This window comes from Serinus canaria, chromosome 8 (assembly GCF_022539315.1).
Source record: "Serinus canaria isolate serCan28SL12 chromosome 8, serCan2020, whole genome shotgun sequence".
Lineage (NCBI taxonomy): Eukaryota > Metazoa > Chordata > Aves > Passeriformes > Fringillidae > Serinus > Serinus canaria.
This window is the reverse complement of record NC_066322.1, coordinates 26,237,444-26,263,645: the sequence shown is the minus strand read 5'-3', so window position 1 is coordinate 26,263,645 and position 26,202 is coordinate 26,237,444. Positions and strand designations below refer to the sequence as shown.

The 26,202-nt window shown below is 40.5% G+C and overlaps 1 protein-coding gene across 2 annotated transcripts in view; it reads left to right on the top strand.

Moving 5' to 3' along the window:
• The window catches only part of COP1 (COP1 E3 ubiquitin ligase), a 123,577-nt gene that overhangs the window by 57,839 nt on the left and 39,536 nt on the right, over positions 1–26,202 (top strand). For both annotated transcript variants that reach the window (XM_030226651.2, XM_018911995.3), the window contains exons 13-15: positions 2,730–2,838; positions 4,553–4,634; positions 11,280–11,396. In XM_030226651.2, the coding sequence (XP_030082511.1) occupies positions 2,730–2,838; positions 4,553–4,634; positions 11,280–11,396 (308 nt within the window). The remainder of the gene's footprint in view (positions 1–2,729; positions 2,839–4,552; positions 4,635–11,279; positions 11,397–26,202) is intronic.

Below are 26,202 nucleotides of genomic sequence, written 5' to 3'. Positions count from 1 at the left end.
GAATTTAAGTTAGAAGGAAGCTCAGGTATTGCAGTGTTAACGGAAAAGCTCTAGTTTCAGACTTTGTAAAGAGAGTTGCATAGGAATAAGGGCAGACAGAATTAAGGCCGAGAGCTGGAACAGAGTTGATTTTGTCTTACTATGATGTTTTAATCATATTACTCAAAAATGAAAGATTTATGGTGTGTGTGACTTAAAGGGTGTTAATTGAACCACTTAGTGGCTGCAAATCCCTAACCATTTTTCACCTGTCAGTTCCTGTTTTCCCCTCTAAGTCTGTCTAAAAATGCTTTCCAAATGAATGTTAACCCCTTGTTTAACACCATCATGCTGCAGTGGGATCTTTGCTGTGCCAGAACTAATGAACATGCTTTTGGGCACAGAAACCATGTTTTTCTCCATCTGTACCATCAGTGAAGTATTTTAAATCTATCACATCTCGAACAACTGTTAAACTCTTGTCCTTTACATCTTTCTACTCAGTGATTCTTAATTTTCATTGTCTGGGGTGCTTTCTTTTTTGACAAGATGTGGTTATATGATTATTCTCTTCATACTTCAGGCGGAACATTCATCCTGTAACCACCCAAAGTGTCACATCAGCCTTCCTCTAGGACCCTTTTCACTTGCTGATCTTGTCTGATGGCCTCTCAAAGCCATCCAGATAGGAGATTGCTTCTAAGATATGGCTCGGGGTTGGATTCTTTCTGCTTGGACATGATGGCTTCACCTACAGATTATTTCCTTTCTTCCTTAAGCTCCTTGAAGCCCTGAGTTGAGAGGAGATAATCTGGTTGGGAGGACAGGTTTGGACTGATTAAGGTCTCCTGTGGTGTGGTTTCTATCTCCCTGCCATTGGCTGGAGACTGCTCCCAGCCTACAGCTCAGTGTGGAGGAGCTCTAGGGCTCTGAGCTGCTTTTGTTTCCATCAGGGACTGCTCCACCTGGAAACATGACTGCAGATGTGGTTAACTCTGGGCTGCTGCAACCTTCACCTCATGGAACTGGTGGGCAGTGCCTGCCAACTCCATTGGGAACTCAGGCAGTCACTTAAGCCTCTTGGAATAAGGCTTCTAGTAAATCATAGGCTGTCAAGACCTGCTTTTATGTGTGGTACCTAATGGAAGTAGAACTGAAATAATGATGGCTCCTTGATGGTGCATCTGTGGGCAGCTCTCATGCCTACAAGGGTTAGAGATACTTAACATTTTCTCATTTATGACGTATCATGGACGAGGGGAAGCCAGGGCAATCATTGCATGAGCTGTATCACTGCAACCATCATCATATTAGCTGGTGGTTAAAAATGATGACTTATATTGGGTAAATAAAATTTTAAGTTTCTGAATGTAAAGTTTAAAAACCAAGGAATGCTGTTAAGTTTCAGTATAGTCAGGAGCAGAATGCCAATGCTCCTTACTGTTATTTAACTAATGGAAAAATAAATGTTTAACTACCATGAGAAAGGATGAGAATTTTTCCTCCTCTGTGTGTAAATTATTAAGGAAAACAGGATGCAAGTGTATAGTGGAACCAAGAATTTAGCATGGTATAATTCTCCTAAATCAGTATCCATGTATCCACATCATATTTCCATGTGTAGCTGTTCTGATCAAAGCAGCACTAAGAAGTTACAGAATTGTGGACTTCTGGTTGGTATTGTTGGTTAAAACTTGGCCCCAAGGCTACTGTGATCTAGTTATCCGTGTCAGAGCTGCTCGAGGACCTGCATGAATGGGATCTGTCAGTTCAGCTTCTGCTCTGTACATCGCAGTTGATACCTACTGGCATGCCTCCTTGCCAGATGGTCCAAAAATTGGTGAACAAGTATTACAAATTTTCTTACCTCTGTCACATTTTTTGGGAGTCAGAGTAGAGGCATAGTGCCAGAATGCTACGAGTGTGACTTGGCAGTGTTGCTGCTCTTGTTTTCTCTGCTGATCATTAGAGTTTGCCAGTGAAATCATCATTTAGTTTTGCACAGCCCCTCCATTCAGCTAGAAATCAAAACCTGTGTGATACATTTTCCAGTTCTTGATCAGAAATATTTCCTAAAATATTCATAGCAAACATCCTCCTGGATATGAAGGCGTTTTTAGCATTTACAGAAAGCTGGAAGTAGTTTCTCAGAAGTCAAACTTTCATGTGCACATAGGTACATATATAGAATATTAGATGTGTGCTGCAGGAGAGGTTGATTTCTTGTCCATGCATCTATGCATTTCACATATACAGCTATTCTTAGGTAAGTAGTATATGGTATGATAATAATTTGGTATACTAATATGGTATAATGGTTATTATTATTAATTTATGGAATAATAATAATTTGTTTATGGTAATAACAGTAGTGTCTATTGCTGAGAGGTAAAGGCATCAAACCTTGAGCTCTCTGAGAATTTGTGTGGTGTTCAAATAGTAAAAAAAAAAAATCAGTGCTTGAAATAATCGCATTTTTAAAAAACTCTAGACCCTAGCACTTTATATCAAGGGGGAAATGTCTCTTCAGTGAATCAAGTTTTGCTTTTAGTTTGTGGAATAAGGTTTATTCTATTTCTGATGGGTTTTGTTTGTTTTTTTTTTTCCTAATGCTGCATGTTTCAGGGGGGTGGTTTGATCAAGATGCTGTTTGCTTTGCAAAGTTACTCATTGCCTAATGTATTGCAAGAGTGATTTTTGTGTTGTACATTGATTTACTGTAAGAGTGACCAGGGCTTGCTCTTTTTAAGCTGTATCAGCTGGAGTAGTTACCACAAGAACCTGCTAGCCAGCAGTGACTATGAAGGCACCGTCATCCTTTGGGATGGATTCACAGGACAGAGATCCAAGGTCTACCAGGTAACACACAACCAGCAAGGAACATTTCCTGTTGCATGCACTGTCCTGGGAGAGCAGCACTGAGTCTGAGGTTCTGCTCCTAGTCCAGCTTTTCTGTTCCACAGGGTGAAATTGGATATTCCTCCTGTTTGGTAAATGCCTCTCACCTGCACAGCTTCATTGAGCTGTAGTCCTCCAAGGGAGGCAGTTTTGTCTTCCTGTCAGTTGTGAGGCAGTTGATGTTTTTTTTTGCTGCTGCTTTTGGGCTGGGAATCTGCCCAGGGAGAAATCAGTTCCTGGAAGCTGTCTTGCCTTTCTTTAGAAGCCTCTATCTCTCCATACCTGTTCCACTTCAGTCTTTATCAAAAGCCTTTTGTAAAACTCTGCAGTGATTGCCAGCACAGGTGCTCGAGATGCAGAAGTGCAAAATGCAGCCTTGAGTGGTGAGGCTGGGAGAAGGGAGCACAAGGCAGAGCAAGGCAGCTCCTTCCCCACACGAGACCTGGTCAGGAGAAGTTTCTGGCATTTTGTTTCTTTGTGGAACTCAAACACTGTGTTTCTATCTAATGGTTTCTGAGGAGCTCATGATCAGAACAAGGAGGTTGGAAGAGGGCTGTTGTGTTTGGGAAGAGGCTGGAAGTGCTGCAGGCTCTTGTGTAGGTAGCATGGTCCATTGAAACTGGTCAGTGATAATGAATTACAGACTCCTTGACAGGTCAACATAAGTTTTTGTTCCTATTTAGGCTACTGTTTACCTTCTTATTGTTTTTTACTCATTTTATAATGCTTGTTTTCACTAATCCTTTGCATATCTCAATGAAAGAGAAATTATACTGGACAGAATAAATCTAGTCTGTTTTCCCCTCAAATACATTTTGCAGTTCTTTATGAGGCTGAATAATGAACCTGGAGACGACCAGCTGTTGCTTATGTTAAAACAAGCTCAGTTTGCTTCCTATCAAATTACTTGAATTTTTTATTTGGATTTGCATAGAGGCATTGACATCTGCTTTGCATGTACTGAAACCCTTTAGTGACTTCATCCTTGTGAGCTTTTTGTCTTGTAAGCCTGTGTGAAGGCTTTACACAAAGGATTTGACTGAATTTCAGATTTTATTCAATGTAATGCTCTGCTTTCATGTGGGATGGATAGCATAGCAATTACAGCTCTTCTGTGTTTTGAGGAAAAGTGTGCAGTATTTTAATAATACTTATTTGAGTGGTAAAACAGAGGATTAGACACCAGGAGATTTACTTAATAGCTCAGCAGGAAGGTGAGGATTTCCTGGACTTCCAGAGAGGAAGTGGTTGAAATGGGCATCTTGTCAGTATTGGGAGATACTTAAAAATTGCTTATTAATATTGAAAGATACAACTACAATCTAGGATAAGCAGCAGCTTCTGGTGGAACCACAGACAGTCAAATAATGCTGCAAAACCAGGTTTTTAATGTGGATATCCTGATTTCTTTTTTTCTTTCCAAGTAAAAATGAAATCAGTTTTAATTTAAAAAAAAAAAACATTCTAGTGTTTTCTGCTTTCCTGGCATGTCTAGCATATTGATAGGATTGGTCTGATTGGGAGAAAAGATATTTTCTCAAAAAGTGCTTAACACAGTAAGCTTCTCTCTCCAAGTCCCTGCTGACAATTTCTACCAAACATGTGTGTTTTCCTTTACTGTTTTATCATACTACAACTCACTGCCTTGCAATATTGTTCTCATTTCTCTCAACAGGAGCATGAGAAAAGGTGCTGGAGTGTTGACTTTAACTTGATGGACCCTAAGCTATTGGCTTCAGGCTCTGATGATGCCAAAGGTACTATTTTATTTCAGACTCTGTGTAGGGAGACATAGGCTCTGTGTATTCCATATGAAGAACAAAAATGTGCTATTTCAAGTAGCTGATTCATCAGCTGCCTTCAGTATTGTAATTGCTGTGGTAATGTGGCAAGATATTACTGAACCATTTGGATCTTGGAGAAGGAGAGGCTTTGTTTGGATTAACATCTCTTGCTTCACATTTTTTCGTGTAATGTACTCTCAGCTAACGTTCTCCTGAACTCCAAAACAAACCAAAATGTGTTTTAACATTAGTTAAACTTGTTGAGTTAAAGCCTCAGGGCCTTTCAAAAGAACAGCATGTATTTATATTTCAAAAACAAGGCTGTCAGTAAAACAGCAGCAGTTAAAAAATGCCTGCTGCTCTTTACCTGTAGCTCTGCATGTTAAAGACAGTGTTTCTTGGAGCTTTAAGGAGCTGGATGGTGGATTGAGTAGGAGTGCTGGGACAGCTCTCAGCCTTCCACCCTCCTGGGTCCATTTGAGAAAGCACTTTTGGAGAGCCCTTGGCCAAGCCCTTTACTACATGGTGGTAAAAAAGAGTTCCTCTTCTATACAGGAAGCTCCTAAAGAAGAGGATGGCACTGAGGCACATGTAGTATTCTTCCTCCCTAATGAATGAGAGTTTTATCTGTAATATTTACAGTATCAAATCAGAGCTATTTAACAGCAAGAGCTTAAAAGTTCCTTTCCTAAACAGGGGGAATCACTTCTCCCAGATGGGCTGATAGAGCTCTGGACAGAGCTCTCTTCATGATTTGCTTTGAAATGATAAATTAATTTTTCATAAGTGCTAAAATTTGTAAGCTGCTTCCCCCTTCCAAAAAGCTTTTAAATGCTGTTCCAAAAGAAATTAATGTTCCTCAGTTTGGCAGTAATGGAATCATAGAATGGTTTGGGTTGGAAGGGACCTTAAAGCTCATTTTCTTGCAGCCCCTGCCATGGGCAGGGACACCTCCCACTGTCCCAGGTTGCTCCAAGCCCCATCCAACCTGGCCTTGGACACTTCCAGGGATCCAGGGGCAGCCACAGCTTCTCTGGGCACCCTGTGCCAGGGCCTCCCTACCTTCTCAGGGAAGAATTCCTTCCCAATAACCCATCTCCCTTCTGGCAGTATGAAGCCCCTCCCCTTGTCCTGTCACTACAGTTCCTGAAGCTGGTAATTCCATTTACAAAACTTTAATGATTATTTTATATTTGAGTTTAAAATGTTTTCACTACCCTTCCTTTTCTGGTGGAAGACAGATGTGTTTTCTGTCTGTTTAAATGCAGCAGGACTGAATATTCACCTTGTAAGTTAACAGCCTCTTCATCAGTGCTCCCCACTCTTGCCATGCATATAAAAAGCTAATCTGCCAGGTGGATCTGCATTTATTAGCATGTTAACAAGGTGTCCAGTTTTGCAAAGCCCAGCTGCAGGCACAGCTTCTGTCTTCACTTTGACTGTTCACTTCTTCAGTAATTGTCTCTAAAAGTGTACTGTTTACTTAGAAATTATTGTAATGAAGCCTGCAGATCCACATAACCTGCATTTCAATTCACAGAGGTCTTTTGAAGGTGTATTGGGGCTTTGGTGGATAAAAGTGGTCTGGAACATTTTATCCTTTATTTTTACCATGACTTGCCTGTGATTTGCATATATTAAGAGCCCTTTAGAGACAAATGGAATCTCAGCCCAGATTTTAGAAGTTTTTGAGGATACAGATCAATAGCAGCAAAATGTCCACATTCATGTTGTAGTGTCCATCTTCCATTTGGAAGGATTGAATGTGAAGGAATGGTAACACTCATGACAAATGTCTTCATTGTAACCTGCCTAACTTAAAATTTTGTCCTTCTGTTTATGTTCGTGATGGTCAAGTTCTGGTCAGTTTTAATACACAGTAATACATGTCTGGCCAGGTAAAGTGTCTGGCAGGAGAGATCCTTTATCTGCTTTTCCTGTCCTCTTTGATTTCTCTGCATCTTTGAGGCCACACTGGGCTGCAGGAGCTAATCTCATCCTTCTTCCTCACAAAGCACAAGTATCGCATTTCCCTGTCAAGTGGTCAGGACAAGGCAACAAAAAAAGGGACAGCTTTGCCAGTTCTTCCTGCTTGCCTGTGTATCTGCCTGTCTCTCCTCTTTCTTTTCAAGTTAGAAGCTAATTCTGAAAGTAGGTGTGTGTTGGAGAAGGTGCTTATGAATGAAAAATCCTGTGCTTTTCAGCTCTCTCTGCCAGGGCTCAGGCACTGCAAAGGGGATGCTAACAGAGCTGTTAGGCAGAAAATTATTCTCCTATAATTAGCAGCATCATCCTTGGGCCCCAGGTTCTTGCAATGTCCATCTTGTGAGATGAAAATAATCCAGAATATGCTTATCTGTGGAAGATCTTCCTACTTTCACAGCAGATAATGACAGCATAAAAGCATTATTGTACTTAGAATAACTAGTGTGTGTACAAACCCTTTACTTTCATCTACAGTTGTTATGCACTCTCTTTTTCAAGGGGCAAAGGTACTTGTGTTTGTCTGTAGGGACCCAAAGGTATACTCTAACTAGATAGCAGGGAACAAAATTGGTGTTTACTTGTTCTACAAGGAGCTTGGGGAGTAGGCACAGCCTTAATTTAAATTCTTTTATGCACATAATAATGGCAGGAGCTGTGGTATTCATGTAAGTAGGAAAGGTTGAATTTCTGCTCTTGGAGAAGAAAAGATGAATTTTTTGAAGGCAAAATGATACCATCAAAGTACCAGGACAGGGCTAGAGCTAATACACTTAGCTAATGACTTTCAGCTGTCTATTCTGTATTTGGGATTGAGTTTTATGGCCATGGCAAAGTTAGCAGATGAGGGATAGTGAAATATTTGGTGATGCTTTGTGGGAAGAATGTCTTCACTGGGATAGATGTCTGTTTTGGGGTGATCAAATGTTTCTCTGGTCTGACTTTGTTTTTGAAGCTCTGTGATAAATTCAAATTAAGAAAGCATCCTGGTTTTACATCTCTAGTTCCTTCATTATTCTTGGCTCAAAATGGAGAGGTAGGATAGAACAGGAGCACCTGAGAGCTCTGAGTTTGTAGCAATAGTTGCTTTTTGTTGTCTCATGGCAAGGAGGAATGCAGGCCTGTGTCTCATTACATCTGAGGAAAGTAATTTTCATCCTGCCTCAATAAATGAGACCCTGGTACTAGTCCTGCAGCTATTTTTTTTTTATAGTGCACTTAATTCAGCAAGGCAACACAGATATGCAGATATGGCTTCATTAAAAAAAAAAAGCCTTCTACAGAGGGGAAATGGCCTGAGAACTGCAGCTCAGTCTGCTCCACCAACTTCCACAGGATTGTCTGGGACTTTATTTTCATCGATAATTCATTCATTCAGCTTCTTTTGACTTGAGGTGTAGGTATTTATTGCTCTCAAAATATCTAGTTGAACCTTCAGTTTGGTCATTTTTCTGGCTAAAAATTCAGTAATTTTCTGGAGATTTGTGGGGCTGTTAGATTGATTTAGTGGAAGTGCCTTGAAGAAGTCAAGATGATGTTGATATTTATTTTTTATTGACAATCAAGTCTGTGCCTTATGCGAGGAGGGCCCTGCAGTCACTGCCTGCTGACAGTCAGCAGTTTACACCACCTTCCTGACCCCTGCATGAGGCAGTGGATCCAAAATTTTGCCTAGCAGGACAATTCAGCAGCTTTCCCTTTTCCTAGGGATTCTGCTAATCTCTGCAAATGAATTTTCTGGTAGCAAGATCCTATTCCTGGCTTAGAGCTTTTCCAGAGTAGCAGCAGATGAGCAGATAAGAACTCCCAAGTGACAGGCTGGATGAAACATCCATCCTCTGTGTACCAACTGTGAACATCAGCCTTCAGCTATTGTAGTACAGGCTTCTGCCTCTTTTAGTCAGTGTTTAGACACAGAACTGATGCATGGAAAATTAAGTGATGAATTTACACATTTGGTGTAAATCTTCAACCAAAAAAAAAATCTTGAAAAGGCTGAAATGCTTTAAACTGAAAAAACTGTTCTGGAGGCATCTTTTTAATACTCTAGTGAGGGGTAGGTATTTGGCTACATAAAGATGTCTCTCAGCAGCTGCAGAGTGAGAGAAAATATGCTTTGAGAACATGTGTTCCAGAAATAGTCAATCTCAGATGGTTGCTTGTCTCATCAATGCAATTCTGGATGTTACCAAGACATCTGTGTTGGATAATTACTGCCTCGACCTCAGCAAAACTGATGAAAGCTACAGCAAATAAACTCTACCCTTATGAATTATGCTTTATTAACCTGTCAGTTCTTTTTTAAAAATAATGGGCAGTTCTAGGTAAAACTTGACATGTTTCATTATGTGTTGTTATGTGTCCCATCTATCCTTTTTATGGTACTGACTAAAATATAATTGGAGCCCAGCATATCTCACAGCAGTTAGATCACAGAAATTGCAAGCTCTAATCTGTGCCTGTCAGTTGTAACAAATATTATGATGACTTTGAGCACATGGATTGTCTCTTCCCCAGATTAAATGGCTCAGTTTATGACCTGTATACTTGGATGAAAAAAAGGAGCCAAACTGAAACAGAGCCCTCAATTAGCTTTTGATACTGAGCTGGGACCAGATGGTCATTTGTTTGTTGGGGGGGTCAAGGAGAGACTTGGCTGCTTTGGCTGCAGCTTTAAGTACCTGGGTGGAAAGCTTCAAAGAAAGCCTGTGTTCTTTTAATACTAGATTTTGGCAGAGTGTTGCTCTGAACTTGAGATTGTGTACCCACCCCGCACTCCTCAAGTTGAAGTGGTGGTGTCTGCTGACACTGTTCTCTCATAAACATGTTTTATTTGCTTCTTATCTCATCCATAAACTTGATGGCCTTTACTGCCACCAGAACTTGGACTACTCATCTCTTGGTGTCTGTTCATTTAAGCAAAATGTAAATTTTTCATGTTCTGCAAAATTCTTCTCTGTTCCCCTCTGTCCCCAAGTGAAGAACATGGTGGAGAAGCTTTATCATCCCATCTTGGATGGGAGAAGAGAGCTTCTTAAGTCATGCTTGCAAAGCTTTTGTTTCATTTAAAAATGTAGCCAGGTGTTTAGGGTGAATATTATAGCTCTGATCAATGCATTTATTTCTGAAAACCAACCTGAGGCTGGGTGCTGTTTTCATTGAATTTTACATAATGCTTCTGGGCAAATAGAGCATATGCCCCTGGGGTTTGTGTTTCTGTTGGTGTCTGTGTGCTGCTTTCTGATGGTTGCAGGCAGCTGCCAGATATGCACACAGTACTGTATTTACAATGATTCCTTGGTGTGCTCTGAGCTGTGCTGTTTCCTCCATCCTTGGATGGTCAGAAACAGCCCAGCCTTGTTGCTGTCATTGTTTGCCATACTATCAAAAAGAGCACTGGAACCAACTTGCCAGTGTTTCTCCTTTTCCTTTGTCTTCTAAAACATCCTTGGATAATCCAGCTGGAAACCTTGCTTCTCCCTCAAAGCCCCTGGGAAATCCACAGGTGACACAGAGGACCCCTCAGAGGGTGGGGGACACACTGGAGGACTGCTGATCTCTCATGTGTTGATCACAGAGGGTTGCAAGGTTCCTGTTGTTTTGCCATTTTTGCTCACTTCTTCTCCAAAGTGAAGTTTCAGTAAGAAGACTGGAGGATCTGTTGGCCACAGATCTGAGAAGCCTGTGCAGCTCAAGGGGAGCTCATTGAGGGGGTTTTAACCCTTTATGTAGCAACTGCATGTTTAACATTGGTTCCAGCTTGTTCTGCTTCCAGCCTCAGATTGTGATACTCAAGTACAGCTTGATCCACTCACCAAGAAAAGAGGGAGGGGAGATGTTTTAGTCTTTTCTGCCTTGTAGGCATCAGTGGGGCCTGATGGCAATCTGCTGCTCCTTTATCTGGGCCAAAGGCAGTGCATTGTTTAGCTTTTAATAATAAGATTAAGTATGTGAGGAGCACCTGGCACTCTTCATCTTAAGGTTAAATGATGCTTGAAGTGTTTCTGGCAGGTGGGGAAGGCTGTGTTTTGAAAAGCCCTGGTGTTTTCTGTTGGTCATTCTGTGAAGCACTGGAGTGCTTAGTGGAAGGGCTCATTCTAGCACAGAGTTTAATCAGTGTTCATGTGGTACTCTCATAGAACAGTGCAGTTCTTGTACCAAGGGATTATTGCGTCATAGGAAGCCAACATGCTGATTTCTCTCCTGTCTGTGCCAGTTTCTCAAGAATAAAACAAGTTGTTCTCACTCACTGTGCATACAATTAGGTATATTTATTCTGTGCAAAGCAATTTTGCTGTGGATCATAGAGTTCTTGCATCCCAGCACAGGGACAAGGAACAAAAAAGAATGTAAGCCTTCCTGTCCTTGATTGTATGAATCTGCACTGCAGTAACCTTAAGCACTGAGATTATAGCATTGGTTAATCACCTGCTCTGACATTTACAATGTGGACTTCAGAATATTCTCAAACTTCTCAACCACCAGTGACAGCTGACCCTTTAGACTCACTAACATCCTAGCAACTGAGGCTTTCCAGAATATTATTCATGAAATAACTAGATTTTAGGCCTTTCAGATGAAGTTCATGTTTCTGTTGTTTTTTGTTTATTCATGTCTCTTTTTCCCTTTCTCTAGTGAAACTGTGGTCTACCAACTTGGACAACTCAGTTGCAAGCATTGAGGCCAAGGCTAACGTGTGTTGTGTCAAATTCAGCCCATCCTCTAGGTATCACCTAGCTTTTGGCTGTGCAGGTAGGTAAAAGGAATTTGGGGCAAAGGGATATTGTTTCTTCCTTCCTTTATTCCTTTTTGTCCCCAAATGTGAGGTTGGCTGCTGTGCCCAAGACTAAAATGTCTGTGAGTAAAACTTCTCAAGTGCCACAGTGCTGGGGCAATGTCATGGCCCAGCCTGGCTTTTTCATTTGGGTGCCTCTATCAGAGATAAGGCAGGTAAAGAAATCACCCAGTGCATTTATTGGGATCGCTAAGGCAACCAGGCAGAGCTCAGCTGTGGGAGTCTCAATGTGTTAACATGATGAGAGCTGCTCTTTCTGATTTATAATATTGTTGTATAAATGCTACAAAGCCATACTGGGAATTTTAACTGGTTTTACCTGAAGCGTGCTCTAAAGCTGTGGCTGTGCATGTTCCCTTAGCTCCAACTACAATCCCTGTGGGTGGGCTCATGTTTTCCTAGGCTGGGCAAAGATGGCTGTTAACATTTTTGTTTTTTTGAATGAGTCAGTGGGGAAGGCACAAGGAGCCTTTTATTCACTTAGATTAAGTGGTTCTTGGTGATAACACAAAGATCTGAGAGCAGAAGAGGTGTCGCTTTGGGAGGAAGCTGTACTGTGCTATGCATACAGTACCTGAAACTCACAGGTGCCCATAAATGTTTAACCAACTCTGCATTTTCTTTCCCCTTGGGGAGTTTTAATGGACTTGTAACTACTTGTTCTGACAACATTTGTTCTCTCTGGACTCTGGGAGATATGTTGATCATTCTTGCAATCACTGGTTTGCCATTTCATTCGGGTGTTCTCATTTCCAGGCCGGTTCTACTTTGGTTGTAATTCTTAGGAGGCAAAAAATAAAGTTACATTTTGAATCCAAAAATGAATTCAAGTTGGAGTGTAAAATATTGACTTGCTTGACAGGCATCTGTCTGAAGTTTAGTGAATTACATGGAAAATAGTTGAATAGCAATACCTACTACTAGCATTTGAATGAGAAGGGACTCTCTAGGGAGAGATGAGCACTAGCTCCAAATGGATCAGCCACTGATTAAAATATATCTGTAAAAGCACTAGGAAACAAAATTCTTCCTGATAAATAGATAACTGGGATTCTGAAAGTCAGAGGGGTGATAAGGCACACATTAATCAAGGAAGGCTTTTGGAGCTGGAGGGCACATGGGGTAGGAGCAGGTGGGAGTGTCTCTGTCCCCACACCCAGATCTAACAAACTGGGTTTGTCTTCAGTGTGTTGAGAAAGAAGTATGAGGAAGCCCTAAAAGTTTCATGGAGGTTTAAAGGACTGCATGTATGTTTCTATGATTTAGAGGATGCTGAGGGGTTAAAGGGTATTTGTACTGAAAGAAGTGTTTATATCTGCTTGATGTTTGGTAATAAAATCTCTAAATAAAAATGGATATTTGATTGATATTATGATTGCTGAAACAATTACATGGGGTAATTGAACCAATGGAAATTATATCTCACAATGGAATTCTAATTGATCTTTAAGCCATAAATACATGTGGGGGAAAATGACATATTAAAAGAAATACTGGAATCTTGAAAGACATTATTTGTGAACTTCTAAAAAATAATCAGAGCAAAGAAATGAGTTAGTGTCTACTTTCATACCCCATATAGTAAAACAGTCATGTTTAATGTGTTATGATGGAGACAAAGGTTTTTCTTCTCCATCAGCTTCAGCTAGTCTTGCCTAATAATTTCATTTAGTTTGTGGAAAAAGGAACATAACTGTTGAATAGCATGAGTTGTCACATAGGCTATAAAATTAATAAAGGAAGAGTCAAAGCTGACTTCCTTGATTAGTACTGGGAAAAAAAAACAGGGAACAGGGTACACTGACTTGATCACTCCTGTTTGCCCCCAGCAGAAATAAAAATGAACAATCCACAACCCTAAACACTAATTCAGTGATCAGTGTAGTGGCCAATTTCAGAAAGCTGTCTTAGCATGTGAGCAAGCCAAGGCAGGGCTAAGAGGATTTTCACATTTTGAAAACTGTTTCAATTACTTATTCAGTGACTTATTGAAGGATAGAAGAGCCAAGAGTTCTGAGCATTTCATGCCCCACACAGTCTTCTATTGTATTTAAACAGAAGTGCTGTTTCTGTATATACTCTCGATTTATTTGCTGATTTGATGGAGCTTAATGCTGTATATGAGTCTGTATTTTTGTGTTTATATCTGTATATATCTATAGTTTAATACATGATGAGGTAAGCAATTCATAAAATAGTTAGGGAGGAAGTATTGGTATGTAATATTTGATCCATAAAAGGAAGAAGTAAATTGATTTACTCTACTATTAATTACATACACATTTCAGTTCCTTTTTTCTGTATGCAGAATAGCTGAAAGCCATCATCACTTCTTTAAGCAGTGTAATTTTGACTGAAGTAGAAATTTTTTCAGGGTTGACATTTTTATTTTCTTTAAAAGTTCTCTCTTAACCATTCATAAAGCTGGAACATCTTTTCATAATGTCCTGTTCTTTCACACCTTGCTTAAGCAAAGCTCTTCTCTGCCCTTGACAGATGCATCTTGCCCAATTGCATCCATCTGTTCAGAATGGCTCCTTGAAGTGGGTTTTCCTGATCAGATGCTTCAGCTAGATCAGCATCTCTGTGCTGGTTCCTCCCTTGCCTTCACCACAGAAATAGGATGATCATCTTAAGGTCCTTGTCCTTTCCACCCTGTCCCCATCTTACATTTCTGCTCACTTGTAACAATGTTTGTAACATTTTGGCTGTTGGCCCACACAGCCCATGATGCTACACTGTGCACAGCTGAAAGCTTGAGAGGTACCTTTCTGCCTTCTTCAATTTTAAAACTCTCTTTTACAGAAAAATTTAAGGAAGGTCCCTTAGGGATCTACCAACACATGGCATGAATTAGGTGAGCTGAGGCAGCACACGGTTCACAGCCTGACTTTGCTTCATTCTCTGTAGGGAATCTTGAACCAGAGCTCTGGGTTTATAAAAACATTTCCACCTGCACCCAGTTTCCATGCTGCATTGCCAAATGAAAGGAGAAACTGAAGGACTGTAGGGGTGGATTTGGAAGCAAAGTCAGGCTGTGAACCCTGTGGCACAGTGAGTGAAATGGGGGGGTTCTGTCACAGGATTTGCTGAGATGCTTTGATTTAAATGTAACCATCTTTAAAAGTGTTGTTAGACTGAATATCTCCATGAGGAACACTTTTCTCTAATAGAAAGCACTGAGTTGGCTTCAGATGATGTAGGAAAACAAGCTTTAGATGCCACTATAAAAGCAAATCCCAGGATTAGCATCTAATGTGGATGATATATCAGTTTCTTTTCTGGACTCTTCACTCTGAAGCTTTTAGATGACCAAAAAAAAATTATCTTGGGTAGCTTAAAACAGAACAAATGGACCATAAACTAGAAATAGAGCCTATAGAAGAGAGAAATGGATATTGGTTTGAGAAGTAATTCACTTAAAATCAGGCACTTCAGGTGAGAGGAAAGCTGGCGTATCTGGCTACAGCCTGATAAAATCTGTTGCAGTAGAGAGGGCACATAAAGAAGAAAAGACCCCTTTTGTCTGTTACTTTAATAAAATATTCTATCTGCATGCTTACTGAGTTGAAACATTGTCCAGTATAAACTGTAATCACTGCCAAATACAAAATCAGGTCATATTGTGGTCTTTTCCTCTTTTTAAAAACAGATAGGGTTTTATTCTGAAATTAGCTATATAAATCATGGCTGAAGTTATTATTGTTCTGCCTCAGCAATAGCACTGATGTCCCTAACCCATATATTTTCTAGCAGTGCTGTTTCCCTGCTTTAAAAAGAAAACTAAAGGCTGAAAATGCATCATGCACTTCGCAGCTGGAATGTCCAAGTTGTGCAGTCTGGGTGAGATCAGACTGTCTGCTAACTCCAGTGAGCTCAGTGTAGCTATTGATAGCAGGAATGTTTTATTCCCAGCCTGCTGTAATAGTGTCAGCAGCTACCACTGACTTTTTATTTCCCATATATTATGCAGAGGTTTTGTCAGAATTCAGAGATCTGAAGTTTCTATGACATTAGGTGCATTATCTCCTCAAACACTGTATTTTTTCCCTGTAGGACCCACAAATCCAGCAGGTTGGATTGAGGGCTGAGAGAGGTTTCTCAGGGCTACAGAGATGCAAGACAGAGACTGTCTCCTCTCCAGGAGCTTCACAAAATAAGTGCAAGCAGCAGAGAAACACATATGGACAGGATGGCAACAGAACAGCTGCAGCATAGTCAGAATTTAAGGTTTTGCTGCATTAGTTTTAGCTTTGGTCAGTCTCTAAAACAGCTTTGCTATGTTGTCACAAACTCTTAATAGTGGGTTTAGATGAAGTGACCACAGCAGGGAAAAAGTGGGATGGTGCTGATTGATGCTGATCTTACTACTCAGAGCAACAGAGTTGGAGACTGCCTGCATTGGAGATGCATACTCCCTCCTAAACATCCCAGATTTTGCTTTTCTGTCTCTTCACTCTACCAATTGCATGCCCAAAACTGAACTGCCTTTTTTTCTGGATTAGGTTATTCCCTGATCCACTGAGCACCAGTGCCAGCCCCAGACAGGTTTTTGGCAGCCTGCATCAATGCCAGTGTTTCCTAACAAGGGGCAAACCCTCAGTGAGCATGAGATGCGCTCTGAATGCTGAGGTTCTCCTCTCTTACCAACTCTCTCTCTTCTTCATTCCCTTCCTGCTTTTCCTTTGAAGGTGATTTTGCCCTTCCCCACCATATTTTCCAGGCTGTTTAAAGATGCTTCCTGTGCACCATCTTTAGCACTGCACAATGGTGTTGTATTCTGGTTTTGAATGGTCCCAAAACTAATTTAAAGCTAGGGATCAATAGCAGCATTATGAAAGATTCCTGTTGTTGTGTCAACAGCTTTGTTTTCATTTGCAGCTATTTACCCACCCCTTAAGGTCTCTGCAGCACCCTGATGCACTTATGCTTCAGGGTCAAAAGTGGCTTTTTTATCATCATCATTCCATTTTTCTAATATACTTGGTGTCCAAGTGGGGCCACTTTGGAGACTGTCCTGGCCAGTGAAATATTGATTTTTCTGCTGCAGTAACTGGAGCAGTGATTTCTCTTTTCCAAACATCTCCCTGTGGAGTTAGCCTTGTACATTGTCTCAGATCTGGGTGACTTACCTGCCTTGTCACTCAGCTCAGAAGAATGATGGGATATTAATGATCAAGAAGGTAATGTGCCTTTTTGGAAGAGAATTAATGTTTTCCAGCTGAGAGCAAGGTCTTACCTTAATAGATTCTCATGGGTGAGCAGTGTGTTGTGTTGAAAGCCTGCAGTGACTCAGAAAGGATCTATTGGTGGGAATATATGACATGTTTAGGGTGGAGTTAGGCAGCTTCCTTGGGCTTGAGCTACGAGATTTCCTTCAGTGTTTGAATTGAGCTCAGTGTTTAAAGGCACAGACAAAGGTTAGGCATTCATTTCAAGCCTGTGGAAAAACTTCACAGCAGTGAGTGCTCAGAATTCAACCTTGATGAAAGCAGTGGCATGCAGCAGTTCAGGGCTTGCCCATTACTTGGATAGGACTTTACCCGCAGTGTGTCTTTTTATTTTGTGGGTAGGTAATAATAAACCTTCCTCTAGTCCATGATCTCTGAGGCTGTTGGCAGGGGAAGCAGAGGACAAGATTTGTGTTTTGGAAGTGCACATTTGTCACCTTTTATTCAAACTCATTCCAGAATTCTCTGCAAAGCCTTTGTTTGTTTTGCATTGGAAAGCATTTACAGCACTTCAGTCAGTTAAGGCTTGTTTGGAGGAATCTCTGGTTTTGGCCAGTAAGGCTGTGATCATATTTCTGTCCCAAAGTACTTATTGTACTGGAAACTCTGAGCTTAGGGGAATGCTTGAGGTGAGGACAAATCTTTGAAGGTTTGATTTACATGTCATCACTCTTCATGGACCCTGGGATGTAAATGAAGGTAAGATATCAAACCGAGCCTTCTGCTGTCCTGGTGAAGGCAATCTTTCACATTTTACTTCTGCTTGGGACTGACAGTGAGAAGAACTGCACCTATACCATATTATTTAAACTTAAGATCTTTGTAGTTAAGCTGATTTTTCTGTTCCTGCACATCAGAGATGCTGCCAGATCTGTCAGGTAGTGTCTTCCTGCCTTGCTGCCACTGCTTCCTAGGAAATCACAAAGGGCCATGAAACCTCTCATCAGTGTGCAGGATGTGTTGCATGTGCAATTTTCACATAAGCCTTAAGAGTTCAAGAGCTGATAGAACTTTTTTACTTGCACAGAAAAAGCAGTATCTGACTTGTCTTGGATAAAGCAATTGCAATGAATAGTGACTAACAATATAGAGACCTACTGGGGAGTTTCCTAACTTTGTCCCAGAGGTCATCACACTTCAGTAACAAGTGAATGAATAAAATGAACTTGAAAAGCTCCATTTGATTCTCTAGAGAAAAGGATAAATCTGTCATTGGCAGAAATGAGCGTGCTAATTGTTTGCTTAAATATTCTTTTCATGAACATTTTGTCTTACAACTGGCACAGAAGCCATTTAGTCAATGTGACGAAATTCAAATTTAAATTGAAATGAGCCTTGGAATTCAGGAACAGATAGCCAACTCCAACATTCATCTTTTTCTCAGAATGCCAAATTGCTTTTGCTGCTAGCTGTTGCTGTATCCCTCAAGAGTTTAATGCTTTCCAACCTCTGCAGTTTTACTGGTAGCTCATTCAAAGGAATTGCTCTTTGGAATTACATCCTCTGTAATGGCTTGCTGTGTTTTCTCCAGTTCATACTGTAGGGATTAACTGTTTCAGCCTTTTATTTGGGTACTGTGCTTCCATACTAACTGGTGAAGATTGTCACATAGCACAGGAAAATCTGTAACTGGTGTGTGCAGTGTGAGCTCTCATCTCAAAGGCTTCTTTTTGTAGTGTCTGAGCATCTAAACATTGCATGAGTCTTTAAGAGCAGAGTTTTGAATGTTTGGGCAAGGTTGGTATCAGCCATTTAAATCTCAAGAAAATGACAGAAAATGAGACTGTGGATGCATGTGCTAATCCTGTTGCTCTTCACATTACTTGTTTCATTGCCTGCTTAGGGTATGTTGCTTCTTTTCCACCTTGGATACCTGTGTATCATCACATGCCTTCCTGTGCTTGTTTCCCTGTGTACACAATCCCCCATACCTTCTTATCTGAAGCTTGGATTTTAGTAATTGGAACACTTTTTAATATCCTTCCTCTCTTCCAGGGAAGTCTGCTCTGAGGTCAGTTTAGATAATGAATCAGATCATCATCTTCAGAAGCTAGTTAAGACTAATATCTCCTCAGGCTAGTGAAGAAAAATGTAGTTCTGGACTAAAATCAGGTTTTACTGATAATTTGGCCAATTCAGGTTCTCAGGAGCCTGAACTTCCCTTTCCTTAGAGCTGCTTGGACTGCTCTGAAGCCTGTTTGGTTCTCTTTGTATGATGTCTGCTAATACAACAGAAACCTGAAAGCTGTTCCTTTGTAAATGCACTCTTAAAATCCTTGGGAGGATGTTCCTTTCACATCCATCTTTTGTAATGCCTCAAGCCCTTGTCTACATGATCTTGACCTCTTGGAGTGTGTGGTTCCAGGGAATCTGACTGCTGCCCTTTCCCTGCATCACAGCTCTGTGACTTGTGCAACTCTGATTCTTTCAAGAGCCAGAGCTGACATGGCTTTAGTGTTAAGAAGAGTGTTTGTTGTGTGCAGTGTGTATCTTGAATTGAGAGAGATGTGTTCAGCAAGTGGCATGGTATTTTTAGCCTTGATAGATGTACCCAGCACTCCATGTACAAGTAAGGCTCCTGTTGCCTGTGTAAGAAGTTTCATCTCTTCCAAGGTCTAGTCCACTTAAACAGCATGGATTGAAGCACCTTTTACCATAAAATGCCTGTTCTTCACATGTTATAGGTCTCATAAAATTTATTTTGGACATCAGCTTACAGGCACTAGTGCATTTAGACTTATGCATTTACATAGTCAGTGAAAAAAGCTGTGTTAGGAGCATAAGTGAATGTTGCATCTAAACAGTGCATCATTATTTTTTCTTCTTTCAGATGTAAAGAATGAATTCTTTCCAAAGCTGCAGGTTATTACTGCTGTTGTCTTCATTAGTTTAGTAGCATTAGTAAATCTTGCTGGTATGTACTGAATATTTTGTTCCTCCAACAGTCTGATAGACAACAACCCTTGAATTGCACAAAAACCAACTATCCCTTACTCCTGTGAGAAATTGCTATAGCTCTTTAAAACCATAAAGGTCAAAGTTTCAAAAGAGTTCTAGAGAAATCTGTTTTGCTTCCCTCTCTCATCAGAGCCCTTTTGTCAACTGATTAATATCTAATGTTATATGTCTCCTCCTTCTCTCCTTAATGTAAGACAAGTTATTTAGGGTGAAGGCTTTATGGGCTGCTGTATCAAAAGCTTTAGACAAGTCAGTAACAAAATGTCCCCAGTGTGTAAAGACCATTATCCATAACCTGGCAAATGTCATCTGTAACTTTGAGCTATGGGGAATCTGTGGAATACAAAGGTTAAAAACCCAGTTGGCAGTTCCCATCAAGGCTGCTGTTCTCTTTATCTGTTCAGCAGAGGGAGATATAGATCTTTAGAGGAACGCTTGTGTTGGTATATATTTTTTAAAAAATAGTGCAGTTGGTGTGAGTAAGAGATGCAGATCACTGGCTGAAGCAGGGTATAGTGTTTCCTGCAGAGCTCTGTCAAAATATTTCCAGTGCTGACCTGAAACCCTGTTCTGGGACACCCCTGAGCCTTTCTTTTGTAGAAGGGTCTTATTGTGCTGTTGGTTTTGCCAGAGATTAAACTGACAGACATTCAGTCTAACCTCAGCTCTTTATTTCAGTTTTCATGGAGTGGAGCTTTCTCACTGTGCCACTTTTATCATCCATTTTGCTAAACAGAACACTGTTGGTCATTTTCCTTCTTCTCAAAGCTGTGTTCTTTGTTTGTTTAAATGAAAACCTGGGCTGGATTTGTGTTGAATTCCCTAAATATGATTTTTTTGAGGGTGGATTTCCATTGGATTCCTTAAATCTAATCTTTGGAGGCTGTTGCCCATCATCTGTATTGCAGTGTAGGAAGATGAGATTAAGTTGTCATCTCCAAATACCCATGTGCCTTGCTCTGCTTTAGAAACTTCCTTTCATCTCCTCACTAACATCATGGGCTCTGTGGCTTCCTCACTTTAAAGGCTTTAGTTGTTTGGGCTTTTTTAAGATTTTGCTACCAGCAAAATGAATCATACAGACCTTGCTTAATCTTGTATAGTCTTTAGAGCACATGGGGGAGGTTTTCACCTGCAGGGAAAATATGTATTGAATGCTTTTGTGAAGTTCAGTCCCTTTCTGGGTGGCCACTGAATGTTTGACACCTGTGAAGATGGGGTGTGCAGGACCTCCCCAGGAGTCTGGTACCACTTGTCTAGACAGAACTCTGAGAGCAAATATAAATGAAGTACTGCATCCCAAATCATCTTGGACACACACCTGAAATACAAAATAAGGGCATTGTTACAGTTTGCTGCTGTGGACCAGAGCATTGCTTCTCAAAGTGATTGCTGAGATTTCCCCAGGGCTGCAGAAAAATGGTTATTCAGAGAAAAACTGTTCCTTCACTGCAAAGGAAACTCCAGGTAAAGAGAAGAGAAAAAAGCAAATGCATCAAATGAATAATTTTGTCTTAATTATAGAAACAAAGCACTTGCAGTTTCTGCTGGAAGAAAAAATTGTGAATGCAAAGCCATATCTAGCAAACATTTTAATGTGCCTGTGATAATGGCTGTTGGGATAAATTTTTCTTGCTTTATTGGGGCTTTTTTGGAAGGGAAGGTACAAACAGGAAAAATAAAAAATACCAGTTAGCTTTACCTGTGCTGCAGTGTTCTGGGGGGAGGTGTTGGAGTGACATGGGTCATGAGTGACATTCTGCTGTCTGCTCCTCATGTGATTTGTCATGCTGCAGGAGAGAAGCAGCACATTGCATTCTTCAGCAGGATGCTACAGACAGTTTTGTCTGCAAAGGTTCTTTGCTTCAGGCTGTATCAAACCCATTTTTAATCTCTTGCCTTTACTGTAAAGGAAATTGTTTGTACAGAGGGCACTGATGTCAACTTACTGTTGTTGATATTATCTAATTCCTTCTTCAGAAAATTCCTGTGCTAATTTTTAGTGCAGGCCTTTGTTCCTGTGACTTCAAGTCCATTTCTCCCTGTGCCTAATGCATTGTCATCTCTTTTCTTTTCCTGAAGCATCTATTTCTTTTATGTAGTGGAAACTATAACACTGTCTTCCCTCCCAGAAGTGGTTTGTGATAGGCCAAACCCTGTGCTCATCATATCCCATTCCAGTATTACTCTCTCAATTGAAATAGATCTCTTTATACTGTTTTGTTGGCTGGAAGGCTTCTTCACTATTCTTTGTCAAATGCCCAGATGCTACCCTGCATTTCTATTACTGAAATAAAGATCCTTTTTTTTTTTCCTCCTCGCTGTCTCTTCTGCCCTGGAAGAGATTTTTTTGTGGGGGAGTTTTCACTCCATGTAATTTCACTTGTTGAGTTGAATTATTCCCAAAGATGAAATCTTCAGCTGTCCTATGTCCCCAGTGTTCTCTCCAGAGCAAGACCCACATATGGATGTTCAAACTCCAGCCTGCCTTTCTGCTGTAGGGAAGATTAAATCTCTACCCCAAACTTTCTGAATAAAGCCACCTCAGTCACATGAAGATCTGCAAGTACTGTTGTTTGGTATTACAGGCTTGGCAAGAGTTAAATTGAACTGTTCATTTTCACTAGTAAGAAAAAAAAGTGAATTAAAGGAGAGCTAAGGTTGTATGACAGTGCTTCATGCCACCCCCATTGTGTGGGTGTAGATAGACAAAACCTGAAAGATCTGAGAAGCCAGAAACCTGTGCAGCAAAACACAGCCCAAACATTACTGCTGTAGTGCTGAGAGGTGGGCTCATGCCTTGCCTTTCTTATGTCAAGAGCAAATAGCTTAAGCAAGTTTGTATTAAAAAAAAAAATATCTCTCTAATCCTTTGACATAAGAGCACTTTCAAGACAGCTGAGGGAAGAATTTATAGAATTGTCTTTGGAAATGCTTGGAGCATGACTGAGTAGGACTCTTGAACACAATTATTTAACTTGGAAATTTTGAATCCAACTTTGCAGTTGTCCCATCCTTGACTGGGCAGTTGGACTGGCTGGATTTCAGAGGTCCCTTCCAACCTATAGTATTCCTTGACTTTCAGGGCCCTTGAGCAAAAATGGATTTCTGACAGATATGGCATTCTATATAGGATTAAATTTCGTTTGAGCTTCCTCAGAATGAAATTCTAAATTGTCTTTCAACCAGCCTTTGATATCATTGCCTGGGCAGGGAGGCTCCATTTCCTGGTGCACAGGTATCTGGAAGATCCACTGGAGAAGTTCCACTTTTTTTATTAATGGCTTTTCAGTAAGTCTGTCAGTAATTCTGGAGCTAGGTAGATGGCTTTTGTAGATTTCCTCTGGAATTTCAGGAAATGTGTTTTCAAGCATTTAATTTGCAGGGTTTGAGCTCTGATGGCAGCCTTTCCTCAGGTGTTGTTTACCTGGCCCTTATTCAGGTTTCTCTAACGACCAAGGTACCCTCATGTACCATGTCATTCTCAGTGTACTGTATGGAAATACAGTGATTTGAGTTTATTTTTAAACCAGGATGTGTTTCCTTTTTATCTCCTTCCTCTTTCTCCTCCCTCACAGAAGAAAGGTTTTTCCTGGTGAAAACTGAGGTGAGTCTCCTGATCCTGTTTCCATTTTTAGTCCAGCCAAGACTTTACTTTTGTGGATTTGAGCTTCCTTTTTTAAAGCAAGAAATCACACTGAGCTTGGCCAAAAAAGAGACTTCTTGTTAACCCATCTAAAGTTCTGTTATCCTACCTCTTGTTTATCTCTGTTCAGCAAATACTCATCAGGATGGCTCATCCCCTCTTTCATGACACATCAGGTGGGGAAATAACAGTGGGTGCTCTTTCCTTTTACCCAGAGACACTCGAAACAAGCTTTGATTTGAACCACTGAATTCTGGACACTTGAAGGCATAAGGATGTAGTTATATTTTCCTGCTAAACAAGTTGCCTAGATACAATTCTCAGAGCCCTGAAAACTGAGTGATCTTGCTTACACTTGGTATACAGAGGAGAAATGAGTGGAAAAAAAGATCAATTTGTGTAGGTAGATGTTTAAATATATATATATATATATAATTGGATTCCAGCTAACCCCTTCAGTGTTTGAATGATAGAGGCTTCCTCCAGGAACTCAATCTTTTTATTTTTTTAGCCAATGGAAATGAAACTGAAATGAAATGTTACGAGGTCGTGTCTCTCCTCTTTCATTCTGAGGAAAAGAATTTTGTGGGCTTGTTTTATACCCTTTTATTTTGCTGTTCTTTTGATTTCCCCAGCATAATCTAATTGATGGCAAGCAGAGGTATCTTGCACCAAATTTGCTCTGACTCAGTTTGTCTTGTTAAACAGGTCATTTAAATACACCCCCTCAGACTATAAATGTCTCCTATTGTTACTGCTGATGTACAGAGTTTCACTGGTGAAAACATGCCAGCCTCGATCCAAGCTTGAAGTTCACATGGAGGAAAACAGACAAATGAAGAACATGGGGCAATCATGAGCTGAGGCCTTGAGTTACTAGATGGAACAAATCAGACCATCGTGGTCAGAGAAGCACAAGAGCACATTAAAGATTACACTCCAGCCTGAGCTTCTGTTTCAGTGAAAGATCTGTAGCACGAGGGGTGCAGGACTGCAGGCTGTAGCCAGAGTGTTAATGTATGAAATTATTTTGACCTTTAGGTTTGTTATTGAAGATGTATTTTATTTTAAAAAAGTCCAAAATGTGCCTTGATCACAGAATACTTCTACCAGACCACTTAATTAACATCTGGCTGCCTACCTGACAGCTGTGCATTTCAATATGGGCATTTTCTTGTCCGTGGCATTTATCTGCTGCAGAACAAGAAGCATCATTATATTCTCAAGTCTGTGAGTGCTGAGAAATCCAAGTAATGTAAAAAACTTCTTTTTTTTAATGGATCAATAATCTAAATATTGAACAGTTGAGAAATGTGCATTTTTAAATGATTGAAATAAGAAAAATGGGCATTGATTCTCCAGCAATTTAGTTTTCCAGAGGAGAGCCACAGAACCTTTGTATGCAGCTCTTGGGTCTTTCTAGTGGTTACATCCTTTGAATATAAAACTGTTGCATTGCAGGTAAATTTTTGTTTTGCTGTCCTTGGCTTGATATTCCTTCAAGTAAGTGGTTCTTGGTTGAAAAAAGCCTGGGGGGGTCTTGTGAATTAGCTGATGCTGATTAATGTTCATGGTGAAAGTGGGTGCAACACATGACCTACAAGATAAATGTTACCTGGAGAGTGGGGTTGCTCTGCTCTCTGGTTTTTGGGTGTGCTGGTACTCAGTGAAAGATAGAATTGCTGCTGTGTGACACCCTATCATAACCCTTGCTGCTCTCTCTGGAGCTGCTGTGCCTCACTACACTGTAAAAGCTTTACAATAGGTGGTGCTGAACCTAAAGCCTGCTGGTAGCAGCAGTTTTGTAAATTTTTTTAATAAGTCTAAATGTAAGGAAAATCACTTTTGGGAAAAACAGACTCTGTCCTTTTTTTCCTTTTGTTTAAACAACTAAAAACCCAAGATCAATTCCATTTTTCTAAACAACTCAGAGATTACCTAGGATGCTGCTGGCTCCATTAGCAATTCCCAATTCTCTTATTTTAGAAGTTCTGAAACCTGATTTCTATGACTATGTAACCACATCATCAGCTCATTTACTGCATCCCCACCCCTACAACCAAGCTGAATCTGAGGATTGAGGCTGAGGAGGTGCTGATCCCTTCACCTTGTTCAGCACAAACCCATCCTTCTCTTTTGCCCTTTTCCCTGCCAGCTGGAGTCCTGTGAATTTATGAGCAGCTGAGCAGAGAGGGATGCCATCCTTTGCTGACATGGGTTGTATTTACTGAAGAGGTGGCAAGATCTCAGGAGTTTGGAGAAGTCAGAATTCTTGATTAGTTGTCACTTGATGGCTCAAAGGTGAAAGCAGCAGTGTCTTAGGGGAAGTAAGCTGAGAGTAATGGAAAAGCACTATTTAAAAACTCAGGCTAGTGGTCAGAGACCTCTCTGCAGCAGTGGCAGAACTTAGCTGTCCTTTTTGCCTTCTGAGATCACTTAAAAATATATGGATAAAAAATAAAACGACTTGCCAGCAAACATTTGAATTCAGAAGGTATAGCAGCAAATTTCTGTCGTGCTCAGCTTCTGCAGTGACATTGAACTAGATGAGAATTGTTCTGGAGTGTTTAATTTGTTATGAAATATATACATGTTCTTTCCCCTTATTTCATAAATATTTAAATTAAGCCTGAATGCAGAAGAAAAGGTGAAGCAGGGAGCTGTTGCTGCCCAAGGACTGGGCAGACAGGAAGCTTTAACTCTCTACATGGGAATTCTAAGATGAACTTGTTCTGAGTTTTCTAGTTGGGGTAGAAATTAGCTGAATTATGATATTAATGTTCATTCTGAGGAGCAAACAAGAAGCAAATACCCTGGTGTTGCTAGTTGGCAGTGGAGCATGCTCCATGGTCTGCCAGGGATGCTGAGGGCAGGAGCCAGCACTGGGATGCTGGATGAGCTGATAGGTTCTTGTGGAGTTCAGGAAAT